Consider the following 19,329-nt stretch of genomic DNA (forward strand, 5'->3'; position numbering starts at 1 on the left):
CATATGTGTATGTATGTATCATGTTGCGTATGTATTGTAGTCTAAGGCCAATTTAGGGGGAAGCCAATTAACTTCTCTGTATGTTTTTGGGATGTGGGAGGAAACCGGAGTGCCCAGAGAAAACCCACGCAGACACGGGGAGAACATACAAACTCCTTGCAGATAATACCCTGGCTGGGATTCGAACCTGGGACCCAGCGCTGCAAGGCAAGAGCGCTAACCACTACGCCACTGTGCTGCCACTTTGTAGTAAAAGGAAAAATGTTGGCAGCCACCATATGCCCCTTTCTTCACATTTCCTTTAGGGGCTATTTTCCACCAGCGTTTTGCGATAAGATCCTGATCGCAATCAAATTGCAAAACAATATTTGCTGTACTTGCATGCCTGTTATGTAACCACTTCTATCTGTTGTGTGTGTTTGTGACAGTTGGCAATAGCTGGCTGCCTCTGTCATTTCCTGGAGCTAACCTTGCCTGCTGGGTCTATTCTCATAGGAACAATAGCAACTCAGGAGACACCAATACACCTGGCTTCTCTATTCAATGTAACCTGACAACTGTATTTTACATATGTAAACTGGAAGTGGAAAAGGGTGAATCTGCATTATAGATATTATCTTACAGTGCTGCCCATAATTATTCATACCCCTGGCAAATTTTGACTTAAAGTTTCTTTTATTCAACCAGCAAGTACATTTTTGAAGGGAAATGACATAGGTGTCTCCCAAAAGATAATACGACGATGTACAACAGGCATTATTGTGGAAAAAAAAAACATTTCTCAGCTTTTATTTACATTTGAGCAGTGTCCAGTCCAAAATTATTCATACCCTTCTCAATCAGAATCAGAATCAATTTATTTTCGCCAAGTAAGTTTGCACCTACAAGGAATTTGTCTTGGCAGTTGCTTAACAAACACAAACAAAAACAATACAAGGACAGACAGTGTGAATATTACAAGTTAAGGACATTATAAGTATAGTGGCAGTAAGCAATGTGAGAATTGTTCATGTTTAGTTCTGTGCTGATTACTTTCAGTCCTATCAGCTCTAACGTGGTTCAGCATTAAGTATGGCTACCGCTTGAGGAAAAAAACTGTTCCTGTGTCTAGAGGTTTTGGTAGCGATTGACCGGAATCTTACTCCTGAAGGCATGCGCTGGAAGATGGAGTGAGCTGGGTGAGAGGGGTCAGAGGCAATTTTGGATGCTCTCTTTCTGCACCTGCTAGTGTAAAGATCCTGCAGGGAAGGTAAGCTACAGCCAATTATCCTTTCCGCTGATCGGATGATGCGCTGCAGCCTCCCCTTTTCTATCGCTGAGCAGGAGCTGAACCATACAGTCATGGATGATGTTATGGTGGATTCTATGATTGCAGTGTAGAACTGCACCATTAGATTTTGAGGTAGGCCAAACTTTTTCAGCTGCCGCAGATGGTACATTCTCTGTTGTGCTTTCTTGACAATAGTGGCGGTGTTGTTGTCCCATTTTAAGTCGTTTGAGATCGTGGACCCAAGAAACTTGAATGACTCTACTTGGGTTATTGTGGATCCATTTATGGTTAAGGGGAGGTGCTGGGGGGGAGATCTCCTAAAGTCTATTATCATCTCCATGGTTTTGAGAGCATTTAGTTCCAAGTTGTTGCTGCTGCACCAGGAGGAAAGCTGTCCCACCACATGCCTGTATGCAGACTCATCCCCGTTTTGAATGAGACCAACAACTGTTGTGTCGTCTGCAAACTTCAGAACCTTAACAGATGGATCTGTGGAGATGCAGTCATTGGTGTAAAGTGAGTACAGCAGTGGGGAAAGCACACAGCCCTGGGGTGCACCAGTACTGACTGTCAGAGAGCTTGATGTGAGTTTACCAAGTCTAACTCGCTGTCTTCTGTCGGTTAAGAAGTCGGTTATCCATTTGCAGAGGGATTCAGGTATGTGTAGCTGGGAGAGCTTGCTGTGCAGCAGTGATGGAATTATGGTATTAAATGCAGAGCTGAAATCTATAAATAAAATCCTGGTGTAGGTTCCTGGGATATCTAAATGCTGTAGTACATAATGCATACACATGTTCACGGCATCATCTGCGGATCTGTTAGGCCTGTAGGCAAATTGCAAAGAGTCCAGCAGGGGATCTGTGATGGATTTCAGATAAGTCATTATCAGTTTTTCAAATGCTTTCATGACCAGTGATGTCAGGGCAACAGGCCTGTAATCATTTAAACATGTAGGTTTTTGTTTTTTTTTAATTGGTACAATAGTTGCGCTTTTAAAACAGGCAGGAACAATTGAGAGTTCTAGAGATGCTTTGAATATGTCTGTAAATACAGGCGCTAATTGGTCGGCACAGAGATTCAAGCATTTCGCAGACACAGCGTCTGGTCCCATTGCTTTCCTGGTGTTTTGTTTTTTAAAGAGTCCATTTACATCTGATTGGCATATTGTTAGAGCATGCACATCTGGGGACAGGTCAATAGATTGTGTCTGGCCTCCTGTGTTGTGTAGTTGCTGAGGCACCGCAGGGGGTGGAGACGTTGGCTGGCAGAAAGAGTGTTCAGTTTGCCTGTGGCAGAGATGCAAATTGACTTGTTGTGTTTGGCTTTTGTTGGTAGTGTCAAACCTGCAATAAAATGTATTCAGTTCATCTGCAAGCTGCAGGTTATGTAGTGAGGGGGGAGGAGATTTCTTCCTGTAGCTGGTAATTTCATGTAGAGATTTCCATATTGTGGATGAGTCGGCGTTAGAAAAATTTTCCTCAAATTTTTGAGAATAATCCTTTTTTGCAGCGGTAATGGCTCTCTGCAGTTTGTATTTCGCAGCTTTGTAGAGGACTTTATCGCCTGTACGATATGCCCTTTCTTTATCGAGGCGCAGCTTCCTAAGATGTGATGTGAACCAGGGTTTATCGTTATTGTACCTGGTGCACTTTTTTGTGGGGATGCAGGACTCTTCACAAAAGGTAATATATGATGTCACAGCGTCAGTGTATTCATTTAGGTCACTGGAAGATTCTTTAAATAAATTCCAGTCAGTTAAATCAAAGCAGCTCTGCAGTTTTTCTACAGCTTCACTAGTCCATTTCTTAACTGTGGTCACTACAGGTTTGGCAGTTTTTAGTCTTTGGATGTATGTTGGGATAAGCTGTATAACAGCATGATCAGAGGTCCCCAAAGCTGCCCTGCTGACAGAGTGATAAGAGTCCTTAGTCATAGTGTAACAGTGATCAAGTGTCTTACCTTCTCTAGTTGCGCTTGTGACGTGTTGCCTGTATTTGGGGAGTTCTTTGGAAAGATTAGCACTGTTGAAATCCCCTAGTACAGGCTTTCTCAACCAGGGTTCCCTGGAACCCCAGGGTTCCTTGAGGACTGTGCAGGGATTCCTTGGCATTTTCCCCCATCGTGGGGGAAGTATAATAGAGCACACTATAATAGGTAGTAAGTACTGTAACAAGAAGCACTAAATTGGGGCATCAGGAGATGGTATAATGGGTGGCAGTGTTATAGGGGTAGTGAAATAAACAGCCACACATACTTTTAAAGACCATGCCCCCTGCAAAATAAATGTAGGGGTTCCTCGAGACCAAAAAATTATTTGCAGGGGTTCCTTGAGATCCAAAAGTTATTTGCAGGGTTCCTCCAGGGTAAAAAGGTTGAGAAAGGCTGCCCTAGTATGATAAAAAAAAGAATCTGGGTACTCCCTTTCCACCTCAGTGATTTGATCTGCGAGATCTTGGAGCGCAGGCTGCATACATGTTTGTGGAGGGATGCACACAGCAGCCAAAATAAATGAAGAAAACTCACGGGGTGAATAGTAGGGTTTGCAGTTTATGAAGAGCGTTTCCAGCCCAGCCGAGCATGTCCTCTTAATAACTGTAACATCCGTGCACCACCTATCATTAATATAGAAGCAGAGTCCTCCACCTTTGGTTTTGCCAGAAGTAAGTGGGTCCCGGTCAGATCTGTAGAGTGTAAATCCATTAATCGGCAGAGCGTTGTCTGGAATAAGCTCAGATAGCCAAGTTTCTGTGAAGCAAATAGCCGCAGAGAGATAAAAGTCCTTCTTTGTTCTGATCAGTAGTTGAAGCTCATATAGTTTGTTGCATATGGACCTGACATTAGAGAGTATGATTCCAGGTAGTGGAGAGCGCAGTCCTCTGCGTCGAAAGCGAGTCTGGATCCCGGAGCGTTTCCCTCTTCTTCTAAGCCTCACTGCCTGGTTCAGCACTGTAGCTCCACTGGTCAGAATCCCCAGAAGATCAAGAGTAGATGAAATATCCAGGGGTAGATTATATTTAGCTAAGTTCCGAATGCTCAGTAGTTGTTCACTGGTGAAGGTTATCCGGGTTGGGTTGCACAAGGCAATGTTGAAAAACAAAAATACATAAAACAAACATAGAAAGACAGAGCAAGCTGCCGAGGCTGCCATCTCCAGGCGCCTTTTTGGATAATCAATAGAAAAGCCTTTATTGGCTATTACAGCAATCAAATGCTTCCTACAATTACAGACCAGCTATTTGCATCTCTCCACAGGTATTTTTGCCCATTCATCTTTAGCAATGAGCTCCAAATCTTTCAGGTTGGAGGGTCTTCTTGCCATAACCCTGATCTCTAGCTCCCTCCTCAGATTCTCAATTGGATTCAAGTGAAGACTCTGGTTGGGTCACTCAAAAATATTAATGTTGTTGTCTGCTAACCATTTCTTCACCACTTTTGCTGGACCGTCCACAAACCAATTGCAGAGAGCTACTGTTTTTCACCTGTTAAGTTGATTAAAACAGCTGTTCCCAATTATTAATCAGGGTAATTAGGATGCTTAAGAACAGCTTGGACTATTTGGAATGGTATAGACCTTTGGATTTTCCCTCAGACTGTGACAGTTTGCAAAAAGTATAAATAATTCTGGACTGGACACTTTGCTTAAAGAGAGTCTGAAGCGAGAATACATTTCGCTTCAGCTCTTATATATAGCAGGGGCATGTGTGCCCCTGCTAAAACGCCGCTATCCCGCGGCTAAACGGGGGTCCCTTCACCCCCAAATCCCCCTCCGTGCAGCGCATCCCCTCTTCCGCATAGAGGCAGGGCTAGCCGCCGCAGCCCTGCCTCACGCGCGTCTGTCAGCGCGTATCTCCGCCTCTCCCCTGCCCCTCTCAGTCTTCCTTCGCTGAGAGGGGCGGGGGAGAGGCGGCGATGCACCACTGATAGACGCGCTGTGAGGCAGGGCTGCAGCCGTTAGCCCTGCCTCCAGCAGCAGCAAAATCTACGACCAAGTTGGTCGTTGATTTTGCAGGGGGGGTTTGGAATGGAAGCTGAGAAATGTTTTCTTTCCACAATAATTCCTCTTGTACAACGTCTTATCTTTTGGGAGACACCTATATTATTTCCCGTCAAAAAATTACTTGCTGGTTGCATAAAAGTAACTTTAAGTCAAAATTTGGCAGGGGAAAAATTATGGGCGGCACTGGAGTAAAAGCTCAGCTCAGTATAAATCTGTGTACGGTATATAGTATAGGCTAGTATACAGTATTTGCCAAATAAACATTACAATGAACATTCATTACAGCGACAAAAAAATCTAACATCTGTGCATGTAGCTTTAAACTTGTAAAAATGAGAAGTTAACATTAAATTGTCAGAGCCATGCCTTTTGCAAGGTGTCTTAAAATATTTTAGATATAGATGAAGTGCAGTAAGCATTACCATTCATTTCAACCACTGCTGTGCTTACCCCACAATTGCTTCTCTTAGCATGCAGACGTCGCAAAAAGAGGTAGCAGAAGAAGACATGCCATCATAAGTGTTAATTGGATAAAAACCACAAATAGAAAAATTTGAGTTCTGTTTGGGAAGATGCTATTACATACACACTCCATCTTCTGATAATGGATCTTTCACATAGCCAGTAAAGATCAATGTTTTGTAAAAGCTGGTGTTATTTGTAGCTTTGCTATTGGTAAGTTAAGTAGACGTTAGCACTTAATAAAATTCCCCAGGATAGGAGGTCGATACATTTGCTGGAAATAATCGAATATAAAAGATCCTTGTCTTTTCAAATGGGCAAAATAGCACTATACTGTATATTGCAAACAATGCCACTTACATAGAAAAATTCATGAGTGAATAGATGTGGCTGTTTATGAAAAATATGGTCCTGAACCTGTGTGGGTGTGTGTGGTTTACATCAAAGCTCTCCTCCAAGACCTGTGGTGTCTGAAATGCTTGTACAAAAAAAAAAAGATGATAGAATAGTGCCATCTCCTGGATGCTTTTGTGCATAGCATTGTGGTGATACTTCAGCTTTTCTAATGATTCAATTTAATGATTTCTTGGCCCAACAGCATTTTACTTACTGTATAAATAGTACAATTACTTATTATTTTTTGTTTTAATCTTCAGAACTGGACAGTCAAGAAGAACTGGAGAAAAAGAGGATATGCAGAATTGTTACCAAAGATTTCCCCCAATATTTTGCTGTGGTGTCTCGGATCAAGCAGGAAAGTAACCAGATTGGACCTGAAGGAGGTGTTCTGAAGAGCACAACGGTCCCACGTGTTCAGGCATCTTTCCCAGAGGGCGCGCTCACTAAAAGAATCCGAGTAGGACTTCAGGTAAAGTGGGAACATACAGTACAAGAATCCTTACTTATGTATCAGTTCTTCAATGCGACTAATACTAATGCCAGTGTGAACATTAAACTTTGAACTCACACTAGCTATCACTGAGATAACTCTACTATAAACCCTAGCTTGTTGGGCCAATTCAGTTTACTCCAAATTCTAACTATAAAAATCACACTGGGCACCAAAAAATAGGAGCATTCACATTATCGCAGTGAAAACTGACTGCTCTTAGTAAGATAGAAACTGTTTGGGAACTGAAATAGAACTTGACACATAAATTATTTTATGGGTTTTTAGGGAGCCATATTTTGTGCTGGAAGTCATATATTTGGGGGTCACAGAATAATGCTGCACTGACACCTGAGGCCTGAATATCAAAAAGGGTGTAAGCATTCCAGAATACAATCGTATGATGTGTATGTACACCTGCAATTTTCTTAGTGTAACATACTTAAACTACAGAAAGAAAGAATTAACCACTCCACTGAAGTTTTCATCTTTATCTGGCCTGCTGACCCCTTTCCAATGACACCCTTCTTACTGAATGGTCCAGAAATTCCTCATTGGATACTATATAGCACACCGGTATCCATGAACAGACAACCAGAGCTCAACCGTTGCTTTGGGATTATCATATTTACTGCAGAAGTATGTTAAACGGCTTATACACAATTGAATATGTTGTTTCAGGTCAGAAGCCCTTCCTCAAGGACTCTCGGGGAAAGGCTTTTGCACTGAATTGTAATGCTAAATTATGAATAATCTGTGTAGGATCGTTATGCAATAAATGGGATAATCCTGAAGCAAGAGTTCAGCTCTGGTTATTTGTAAATGGATACTGGATATGCATTGAGGAGTGGTCGGAACGCTTCCTGGAATGAGAGTCTCTTTGAAGTTTAACTGTAAATAAAATTGTATTCCTACAGCATTACAGTGTTTATTGTATTCTAAACAGGCGGCCAATGGTTGTCCATCGTTTTCTTTTCTGTGTGTGCTTTTTTTGAGCTAGTAATCACACTATTCCCAGTTTAGGCCCCTTTTAATGTTCTCTGCCCAAGAGAACATTTACACTGTTTATCATGTAATAACACACATGTAAGTCCATACAGTTTGGCTTCATTTTCTGATCGTCTTCCAAAAAATTTCTCTTTGATTTACATGTCCTATCATGCTACTTTGAGTTTTTTGTTTATATAAACAATAGGGAGCCTTGATAGCAACATATTTCGAGCCAGGCAAAAGCGGCGTAGGAAATTTGGGTGCACCATGCACCACCATAGGCAATAATGTGAATTACGGATATAGTGGCGCTCAGACAATAATTTGGCCACCCAAATTACTATAAGAACAGTGTAATTCAGCCACCAACAATAGCTGGCAGTCGAAAATCTTACACCCGGAGTCCACGGCGGCCTGGTGGGAGATTACTAATAAACGCCATTGGGACTTTTGCAGGAGCAGGGTGAGCAGTTTTTCACCTTTTCCCTGCGCCCAAATTTCCTGGCGCCTTCATTACATGCATGCATAAATCTATATTATGGGATTCAATAACTACAGAATAGCGAAGTCAAAAAAGCGAATTCTTGGAAAAGAAAGGGATGGCAGCCAACTGTGGAGAGTTCTGTGGTGGTCTTGGTCATCTGGTTTAAACTATTTTGGTGAACAATTCATTAGTACACAAAAGTATAATTTTAAAAAAATATATTTTTCAAATGCATTTTGTAACCTCATGGACTTCACAGATGAATTGTTATGTGATACATTGTTCGCAACGTGATGCTGAAATTTGAACACCTTATACATAAAGTTGTCCTTGCGGGTTACAGTCTTGTTTTCCTGGCTACATAAACACAGAGTTCAACGAACAAATACATTTCAGATCAGGTCAGAACAAATGACATTTGAGTTGATGGAAAATCCTGAAGCAGCAGCTGTTTTATAGTGGGGTCATTAGATGCTGCTGGGTGCTTACAATAAATTATTCAAAACTTCATATATTACAGGCACAGCCGGTACCTGATGAACTGGTCAAGAAAGTCATTGGAAACAGAGCAACATTCAGCCCCATTGTCACGGTGGAACCCAGAAGACGGAAATTTCACAAGCCAATAACGATGACAATCCCAGTGCCACCACCTTCTGGTGAAGGAGTAAGCAACGGGTATAAAGGAGACACCACCCCAAGTTTGAGGCTGCTGTGCAGCATTACAGGTTGGTGTTAACTTTCATCTCCTTCTTTTTACACAAAAGTGCAAGGTCTCTGATCATTACATTTGTCCACAGTCACGTGCTGCAATCGTTTTTTTGATCTAGTTTTACGATTACTCACTTGCCTAGGAGGTCAGCCGTCTTTCTCTTCTGGCGGATTAAATGAATTCAAATTCAGACAATCTGCCAGACATGCTCTTATTAGTAAAGTGCCACATGCCGATAAGTATTTGCAGGAAATTGGAGTTAAGGGAAATTTATACCTTTTGGCATCCATTCACAGCTGAGCTGTCATGGAATGTGAACTCTGAACTGATAAGGGCTGATTTCAGGTAGGGCCTGTTTCCACTACACGCAGATTGGATGCAGAATAAATGCAGAAAAACTGACTCAAATGAATGCCTATGGGCCTGTTTCCACGAAATGCGATTATTCTGATGCAGATTTTCCCATAGGCATTCATTGGAGTCAGTTTTTCTGCATACATTCTGTGTGTAGTGGAAACAGTCCCATAGCCATTACATAGCTGATGTATAGAACAGTATACAAATTCAATTCATCCATGTATTTTCCAAGATTTAATATTAATTCTGAATTGATTATCTTGTATGTTTTATATAAAGATCAACACAAACAGAGTTGCAATTATTTAATAGCCACAGCATACATACCCATCACAAAGAAATATATATATATATTTTTATGTTTTATTTTTTTTTACTAAAGTAATGCATGCATTAACAAAGCCCAGGCAAAAAACTTATTGTGCAAATCAAAAGTATTACTTGTTAACCCAATTGTTGATAGTAATACATAGATTTGCCTTCTAGCCATGAATACTGTACAGGTAGAAGTAGTTGGCTCTGTTGCACAAGGTAACTACTGTATGTAGTCAGCACTACTGCACAAGTTATCAAAGCACAGAGTGTAAAGCAAATCTCAAGTGATAAAGTTAAGGAGGTTGCATTTTTGTTGAACTCTGCCTGTACTACTTTCTTGTTCTGTTTCAAGTCTGACTACCCTGCCAAGTGAGTGACACAAAAGAGAAGCATGGCAGCTGGGCTTGTAAAAGTTTGGTAGCAGAAGGGTTTGTAGAGTGTGACTACAAAAGAACCTTGTTTCAAGATGCTTACCTAGGACCCTCCTTCAGGCACAGAATGGCCTTTGTTTGGGTTCTGTACTTAAAGAGACACTGAAGCGAAAAAAAAATATATGATATAATGAATTGGTTGTGTACTATGAATAATTACTAGAAGTTTAGCAGCAAAGAAAATATTCTCATATTTTTATTTTCAGGTATATAGTGTTTTTTCTAACATTGCATCATTCGATATGTGCAGATTACTCAACACTCAGCATTCAAAATGATTCTTTCAGCGCAGTCTGTGAACTAATGACCTCTCCTCTGGCAGAGAAAAAGTAAATAGTTCAATAACACTTGAGATAATAAAAGTCAGATAACAGCCCTCTCCAAGACTTTGAAAGTCGTAGAGCTTAATTGCTTTTTTGCATAGAGATAACAACTGGAGTTTCTTAACTCTTCCTGTACTGGAAACAATTAGACTGATGTATCTGATCTTAATGTTTTATTTCTTAGCTGTACTACACATACAAATCATAATAGCATAATTTTTGTTTTCGCTTCAGTGTCTCTTTAAGTAATGAAGTACTGCACCCCTACTAAAGTAATAGTTTAGCCCGACTTACGAACGACCCGCTGATACGAGCAGCCTGTGTTTCCATAGGAACAAGTCAAAAAAAAAATTCAAATTGGACTTGTAGTTTTTGAAAAAAATCAATTTTTTTAAACAAATGCAAGCTTCTAAAATGAAACCCAGACAGAAAAAAGGAAATGAAACAAGCATTTTCTAACATTTTGGTGGGCATAGAGCATGGTCTCCAACATCAGCCATACAAGGCAAAACACTAATCCACATGTTTAACAATGGTGCGTTTTCCAGCATATATTGATGCTAAAATGAACAAAGAAAGGCTGGTTGCCTTTCAACCACCCTTCAGTTCATAGGCATTTAATGCATCAACATGAGTAAGTAATCAACCACTGGCAAAAGATAGTTACCATTAAGGGGCTGCTTACATTAAATCTGTAGTGAGACTGCTGTTGTGTTAAAATGCACGTCTTTTGGCTTAAGTGTGCTATCTTAATTACATGCCTGCCTCTATTGTTTTGAAATATATACAGGTGCATCCTATGCCATGTCTCTAGTGATAACTATGCACATTTTTTGTTGCTTTATTTCACAGGTGGGACGTCTCCAGCTCAGTGGGAGGATATTACAGGGACCACACCGTTAACGTTTGTTAATGACTGTGTTTCTTTCACCACAAACGTTTCTGCCAGGTATGTGATACACATGATGTTCTTACAAAAAATAGAGGAAATTTAAGATTACTTCTTATTGCATGTAAAGTTTGAATTTCAAACGTGTTGGAAAACTAACAGCTGGTATCTCATCAATTGTGCTTCCTCTACTAATGACATGTGTATTACATTTTAGTAAAAAGGCATTGGGTAAATGCAAACTCTTTATCAAGTTTTTCACAAACATTGTTGACTAGTAAAATATATATAGAAGCTGTATATATTGTAGAGAAGCATTGCTCTGAGCCCCAGCTCAGGCAGTGGCATGGTCTACAAATCTCTTGGTTAAAGTGGAAACTAGTGTGCATTGAGCATCTCCCAAACACCTGAAGTGAAAGGGATGTGGAGGCTACCATATTTATTTCCTTTAAATAATGCACATTGCCTGGCTTTCATTCTGATCCTCTGCCTCTAATACATTTTGCCATAGACCCTAAACAAGCATGCAGATTAGGTGCTCTGACTGGGTTACCTGCATGCTTATTTTAGGTGTGTGAACCAGAAACTGCTGCTGCCAAAGAGATCAGTAGGACCACCAAGCAATTTGCTTTATTTTAGGCAACATTTCCACTAGAAGCTTTTTTTACTGTTTTTAAATACCGGTATGCATGCAATTTTCCAGTTGTGAAATTCGCATGTGAAATAGCATACGCATGTATGCGATTTTTACATGCAAATTAGTATGCGCATTCATACAATTTATACCCTTCATCATGTATACAAAATACGCATGCGGAAACACAAAAATCACCTTGCATGGGATTTCTCTGTATGTGACGTCCGAAAATTAGCAACATGGTTATTTTATTTTCTAGCTACGAATTTCGCATCTAGTGGAAACGGACCCAGAGAAAATAATGCAGTGTGAATCTGTGTGCCTTTAAAAATGCACAAATTCACACTGAGGAGAAAAAGGCCCTACAAGGAAATAAATATGACAGGTTCCATATGCCTCTCACTTCAAGGGTGCTTTAAAATTAGTTTAATCTGACTTTAGCAAACGGCACTGGAGGTTGTCCAATTTTTAGTGAGCTTAGTCTGGCAGCGTGGTGGTAAGGCGGGGTTCACACTTGTCCAGGTGAAAAACAAATGCCTTTTCTAAACATTATGCGCTTTAATCTCCTATCTTTTTTGTAAGCGTTTTTCTCAGTGGCTAATGGTAGTCATTTGCATGCGGTGCAATATTTATTCTGCAAAATATACTTTTTTTTTCCAGCACAGACAAAAACACAAACACAATTTCGCAATTATTTTAACAGAAATGAGAGACTCCATTGATTTCCATCATATGTACGGTGATCACACCTTTTCAAATTAACAATTTGCATGCCAGTGTCGATAAAGGTGAACCCTGTCTTACTGTGAAGTTGTATATAGAAGGGACCTTTCTATTTGGCACATAAACATTCATGGAATGAAATTATATTAAAAGCTAGGGCCCTCCCAAAAGATTTTTAAAAGATATATCAAACACTGGGGAAGACCAGTTATTCTATTGTGTGAGTCGTGCTGATTGACAGCTGTGTAGCTTCATACAGAATCCAGCAGTGGAAAGCTAGGGGTGGAGACTTTGCCAGCGTATATTGGGTCAGGTTTTTGCTGAAATCTCATTGAATATATAGTCATGTAAGATAAAAATCTAGGTAAAGGATCTTGTAAAAAATAGTACATTGTATAGAAGCCTTTACTTCTGCTGATGTAATGATTCATTTAGTACTGTGATCAACTATGCATCCAAGCAAAATGGTAATAGTACAGATCACATGGCCCTAATGTAATTGTGTGTGGACCGAGACATGCAAATCATTTTTAGTATGTTCTGCAATTATACGGGATATCCTAGGTCTCTGGTATCAGCAGCATGACCGATCTGTATAAAGCCATTTATTAGAGTTCCCTCTTGTAAAAATGGTTTGAAAGGAAATCTGGCTCAAAAAAATGAAAAAATTGTTACCAATGAGTTACTAAAATAATGTTGTTATACCCTTTGCCCTCCTGGTCTTAACAAAAGGTGTGCGAGTCTGTGTATAATGTGTGTGTGTGTGTGTGTGTATATCTCCTGGGATATGCTGAATATACATGAATGTGTTTATTTCCTGCAGATTTTGGCTTGGTGACTGCCATCAGGTTCCTGAAACCGTCAGCCTGGCAACACAGCTCTATCGCGAATTGATATGTGTTCCGTATATGGCCAAGTTTGTTGTCTTTGCCAAAATGAATGACCCAGTGGAAGCCCGCCTGCGTTGCTTCTGTATGACTGATGACAAAGTGGACAAAACCCTGGAACAGCAGGAAAACTTTGAAGAGGTTGCCAGAAGTAAAGACATTGAGGTACAAGTTTCAGATCTTTACCCTCGGAGATTCAGTTTATCTTCCTTCACCAAAAGTAAAAGTAAAACATGAACTGAGATCGGTTGAGATGTAGATTAAACAGAACACTGTCGCTTTAGTTATAAGTGTCACCCTCTGCTGCTCTGAAGCAGCCCTATATTAATAAAGAATGTGACTCAAACCACTTTTTAAAGATGTGCATATTTTAAAAGTACCGGTAAATTGAAGTGAGGGATGAAGAAATACTCCTGGGCATTAGGTCTTGTACAGTAGATAAATTAAATATCTGGACATCTCATCTTGGTAGATGGGTATCACTGTTATTGAGGGGTCACATGGTTTCACATGGTCAGGGAAGGTTAGGGTTGGAGTTTCAATTGGGGTTAGGATTACATTGTGATTGTTTGGATTAGGTGACACTTTGGACATATTTTAGTATTACTGGTACTTTGGGTGATAGGTTTTGTCCTGGTAAAATGTTTGAGGTGAGTGTAAAGCTTTCTACAGTGGAAGGGTTAAAAATGGTGTTTGAGGACAGAGTTAATGGGTGGCATCATTAGGTAATGGCCATGGTTAGTGTTAGGTATAGCAGAGGTAGATATGGTTAAACTTAATTTGGAGAATTAGATTGAAGAAGAAATTTCTTCAAAATTGGGATGAAGTGTTTTCTTAAAATCCCCGACAATCCACTGAGAGTGGTTCCACAGCAGCGTTGTGATCAGTGCCGCGTGGAGCATTTTGGGAGCGACCCCGGAATGATCGCATTAAATGGCTGCAGGGTTTATCCCTCTTGGAAAGTGTGCTTAAAATCAAGGTACTTTGCAATTCAGAAATCGCAGCTGATTTTTGAATCGGAAATGCAGCCACTAGTGGGTTTTGGCTCTGAGAGTTTCTCTCTTTGCACAGAGCCATTACATGACCTCGCTCATTTCCTGCCTCTGCTCCACACAGGGAGAAGGTGGGGAGGGATCAACTCTGTATTTACAGGAAAAAACAGAGAGCTGATCCCCTCCTATCTCCTCCGTTACCACCTCCTTGTGGTTGATGTTGGCATGGGGGAGGAGTCTGGACATAATACAAACATAACCATGCTGCATCTGACATTACCGCACTGCAAACAACAAAAACTAAGAACTGGTGCAAAACCAACCACAACAAGGTTTAAATTGACTGTTCTATCTTCTCTTTAGGTTCTGGAAGGGAAGCCAATCCATGTTGACTGCTATGGAAACCTAACTCCATTAACAAAAGGAGGACAACAGCTTATATTCAATTTCTATGCTTTCAAAGAAAACCGGCTTCCTTTCTCTGTAAAGGTACTGAAATGTACACAACCTTTGTTAAAATGTCTACATTTCTGTAGATGGGGGCATTAGGTGTAAGGTCTCTGCCAGTTTCGACAAATGTTCATTGCTTCCATAAGTTTGATTATTAACCACTTAATGAGAACCCGAGGTGGCGTATGATAATCCTAATAGGACATAGAGGCATGTCGTGTGCACAATGACATGCCTCTGAGTCATTCTACCACCGCTGCCAGCCCCCCCCCCCCCCCCCCCCCCACGCACCACGCTGCACCCCCTAGTAACTTCCTGGGCCGCTGCTTTGCTTCCTATCGGTTGAAGCTAACAGAGGCGGGGAGCAGAGGGGGAGCCTGGAATCCAGGCGGAGATGCTACGAGGCTGACTGACAGCCTCACATAAATAAAGTCCACTAACGAAAAGCAGAACTTCCAGAGGGTCCCAGTGCTGGATCGCTGGTCTCAAGAATGACATGGGGAGCTTCTGTAGGACCCAAAGGCTTCCCTCTACCCAAGGGCGTAACCTCAAATCATGGGGCCCCCCCAGAAAAACTTTGATGAGGCCCTTCCAATGTTCACACCATTTTCCTTGCCTTCCCATGGTGACCTTCACAGCTTGGGGGCCATCTTGTAATGGACATAAAACATGTGTGGACATTGTAATCGTCACACCTATGGTATGTATGGCCACAAAAACCCCAGATCTGAAGGCGTGTCCGCTTTATCGGAGGGATTGAAGTAGTATTTGGAGCCCCCGTACAGCTCTGCCCCCCCTACAATCGCAGGGGCTACTCCCCGCTAGTTAGGCCCCTGCCTCTACCAAAAAAAGTGTCTTACTTTCTCTCCGTTTAAAGTGACAGGTTTGCTTTAACCTGCATTCAACTGTATGATCAGATTATAGACTGTAGACCAATCGTGCAGAAATTCATTTTGCACCTTACAGTTACTAAACACGGCATATTATCTATGTAATTCTGGATTTACTGACATATTGTTATTAATAGTCCCACAGACCCAAAAATGTATGTATTATGTTATATTTTATGTATACAGTGCCTATGTATTCTGCAACGCTTTATAGAAAGCAATATAGTTTTGTTTGTAACTACCTGTATGTGTCAGATGGGTTCACAGTCTAATCTTTCCCATAGTTCTAAGTACCTGTCATAGTCTGAGGCCAATTTATAGGAAGCCAATTAATTTGCATGTGGGAGGAAACCAAAGTTTCCCTTAGAAACCCATGCAAACATGGGAAAAACATACACACTCCATGCCGATAGTGTCCTGGCCCAGGTCTGAACTGTTTGCAAGGAGAGAGTGATTTGGTATTTAGCTAAGTAGATAGTGACCAATTGAAGTAATATGATTACAAGAAATTAGCAAGTTACTAGAGATACAAGCCTGTATGAATAGGTGAAAACCCACAGGCTAGCGCAGCTGCAGTGTAGGTTTTCACCACAGGCAAACACAGATGCAGTGTAGGTTTTCACCAGAGGCTAGCACAGCTGCAGGGTAGGTTCTCACCACAAGCAAGCACAGCTGCAGTGTAGGTTTTCAGAAACAGGCAAGCACAGCTGCAGTATAGGTTCTCACCAGAGGCAAGCACAGCTGCAGTGTAGGTTTTCACCACAGGCAAGCACAGCTGCAGTATAGGTTCTCACCACAGGCAAGCACAGCTGCAGTATAGGTTCTCACCACGGGCTAGCACAGCTGCAGGGTAGGTTTTCACCACAGGCAAGCACAGCTGCAGGGACAGTCTAAACAACTTTGTGGAAAACAGCTAATGTATTTTGAAACTTTCTCTGCAGAATTCAGCTTTTTAACTGTAATTCAAAGTATTTAAATTATGTTATATAGGGTTTAACAATAACTATTTATTTCTTTAGAAGGGCTGTATTGATTATTAATATTTACATTAATGATATCTATGTGTAATAATTAAGAAAATGTGCATATATAATTACTGCAGTAATGTGAGTTTAACTTGATTCCAGTCTTTACACAGAAGCCTCTTTCAAATGTCAAGGCCACGCACTAACATAAACAAGAATGTGCTGGCTTTTTGTAACTAGAATAATCCAATTATGAGATTCACTGCTTGGAATATGCTGAGATGTTAGCAAGCAATATTTTAAAAAAAGTAATCTAACTTTACAGTTCACAATGAAATTTTGCATAGAACATTAAAACTTAAACCATACACATATGACAGGTTTTCCTGCATAGATAAAACCGCTAGAATTCTGACACACATTCACAGTCAGATAAACTGACGTCCACATGTTAGTGATGTGAATCCAGATTGAAGAGTTTGAACCTGACTTTGAATACGACTGTCTTCTCCTAGAGCTAACATTTAGATCTCTTTGCAGGTGAGGGACCCCAGCCAAGAGCCTTGTGGTCGCTTGTCATTTCTGAAAGAGCCAAAGACCACAAAGGGCCTGCCACAAACCGCTGTTTGCAACCTCAACATCACACTGCCTACTCAGAAAAAGGTACGTAAAGTTTGACATTATTCCTGCGTTCTCCCTATTCAGCCTGATCTTATTTATAACAAATGTGTGTGAACAATCTTTCCTAGTGAGAAAGGGTAGTTATGATGATTTACACACTTAAAGTAAATGGGAACCTGTTGCAAAAAAAAGTAAGTCAGATATTAATCCTAAAGGGAGGGAGGGAAGGCTCTAGATCGTAATGAGCCTTTCCTCTTCTCTCTTGGTGCTTTTGTTTAGCCGGCAGCTCCCCCGTTTAAATCCCCCACTGGGGGGGATTTCAGAAGTCTTCGGGAGCCGAGTCCTCCCAAAGACAGGTAGCTCCATACTGTGCACGCACAAGTGTGCGAGATAGGGCGCTCGCGTGTGCGCAGTGTGGTGCAGCCTGTCTTCTGGAGCACTCGGGCTCCCAAAGACTGCCGAAGCCTCCCTTCGGCGGCGGAAATAGCAGTAGTTGACCAATTTAGTACGTTGGAATGGGCACTGGGAGAGGAGAGGGAAGGCTCATTAGGACCCTGAGCCTTTCCTCTACTTAGGTAAGTATCTGGCTTTCTATTTTTTAAACTGATTCCCATTTACTTTAATCCTGTGTCTATTACGCTGATGCGCTGCAAAATGAACCAACCATGACATTCACAGTAAAAGAAGTGAGTTTCAGTGGAGGAAAGAGGTTTTAGCAGGATGACAAAATGCCTTTACTCAAACAGGATGATGAGCGTTACTGTAAGAATTGCAGAAAGACTGACATGAATGAAGTGATGTGTGCACATTTCATGTATGTCAGTCAGCATATTAGAAGAGGCTCTGAGCAGCAGACATGTGACTTGTAAGATCATAAATAGGCGTATGTTTGCCTTGCCTCCCAGAAGGCCATAAGTAGGTTTCACTCAGGTGTGACTGGACATGGATTTTCTATAAGGGATCACTTGAGCATTAGCTGGAAGGTGTAATGGTTACAGGCTCTGCCTCTGACACAGCAGACCTGGGTTCAGATCTTGGCTTTACCTGTTCGGTAAGTCAGCACCTATTCAGTGAGTCCTTGGGCAAGATTTCACACTGCTACTGCTTAGTTAGCATGCCCTTGTGTCCGCCAGGAGAAAAGCGCAATATAAATGTTATTTGTCTTGTTTTGAGGTAGGCTATCCTTGGCCTTTGTACCTGAGGCAGGAGAATTACCGTAGTTCTGGTAGTGAGATATGGACACTGGAGTCCCATGTGTAAAAAAAATAACACGATAAAAGAAATATGGGATACTGTCACTTGCCTGCTTTTACATCAGAGTGTAAACCAAATCCCCTTTGTAATATACTGCTCCCTAAAATTGACTACCAATTTGGGGGAACACATAAGCACCGTGCATTCTAAACTTGGCTCTTTATATGAAAGTCCAAGTCTTGTTACCATTGACTTTAACTGTGTTCAGATTCAGTTGTTTTACTGCCTCTTTGGTTGAACTGCCAGCAATTCAAACATGGGCATGTTCAATGAACACTATTAGTTAGTGCTTCTGAGTGCTGCCATTGCCTTCAATCACCCTCATCAGGGAACCCCAACAGGAAGCAGGCTGTGTCTGGTCTACAGAGAAGACATATGAGGAGAAATGAGGAAGTATATTGCATGTAGCAAGTCATTACCTATTAACTGATTTACGATGAGCACAAACCCTAATTAGACCTAATCTGCAGCATCAGCGCTGTTTCTTCTAGCGTTGAACATTAGTACCTGTGTTGCCATTTATTGTTATCTAATCTAGTATTATTTAGCTAGGTCTTTCCATACTATCCGTACACACGCTCAACCAAAACGTCTGATTGTCTTCTGATTTTGGTTTGTCGGAGGACAATCAGGCGTGAGTACACGTGGCAAACCACCAGATGAGCGACTGATAACAGGCTGTTTGCCCGATCCATCCAGCAAATCAACTCACATGACTATTGGGCTCATATCGTGCAGTTGGCCACGTGTGTACAATGTCATTTGAACAACACACTATTTTTGAATGTGGC

At 41.2% G+C, this 19,329-nt stretch overlaps 1 protein-coding gene across 37 annotated transcripts in view; it reads left to right on the plus strand.

Annotated features, from left to right (window-relative positions):
- The window catches only part of ANK3 (ankyrin 3), an 825,851-nt gene that overhangs the window by 732,361 nt on the left and 74,161 nt on the right, over positions 1-19,329 (plus strand). For all 37 annotated transcript variants that reach the window (XM_068258457.1, XM_068258458.1, XM_068258461.1 and 34 more), the window contains 6 exons: positions 6,386-6,597; positions 8,613-8,820; positions 11,083-11,179; positions 13,303-13,531; positions 14,722-14,847; positions 17,204-17,326. In XM_068258457.1, coding sequence (XP_068114558.1) covers positions 6,386-6,597; positions 8,613-8,820; positions 11,083-11,179; positions 13,303-13,531; positions 14,722-14,847; positions 17,204-17,326 — 995 coding nt within the window. The remainder of the gene's footprint in view (positions 1-6,385; positions 6,598-8,612; positions 8,821-11,082; positions 11,180-13,302; positions 13,532-14,721; positions 14,848-17,203; positions 17,327-19,329) is intronic.

The sequence above is a fragment of the Hyperolius riggenbachi genome, chromosome 10, assembly GCF_040937935.1.
Source record: "Hyperolius riggenbachi isolate aHypRig1 chromosome 10, aHypRig1.pri, whole genome shotgun sequence".
NCBI classification, from domain to species: Eukaryota; Metazoa; Chordata; class Amphibia; order Anura; family Hyperoliidae; genus Hyperolius; species Hyperolius riggenbachi.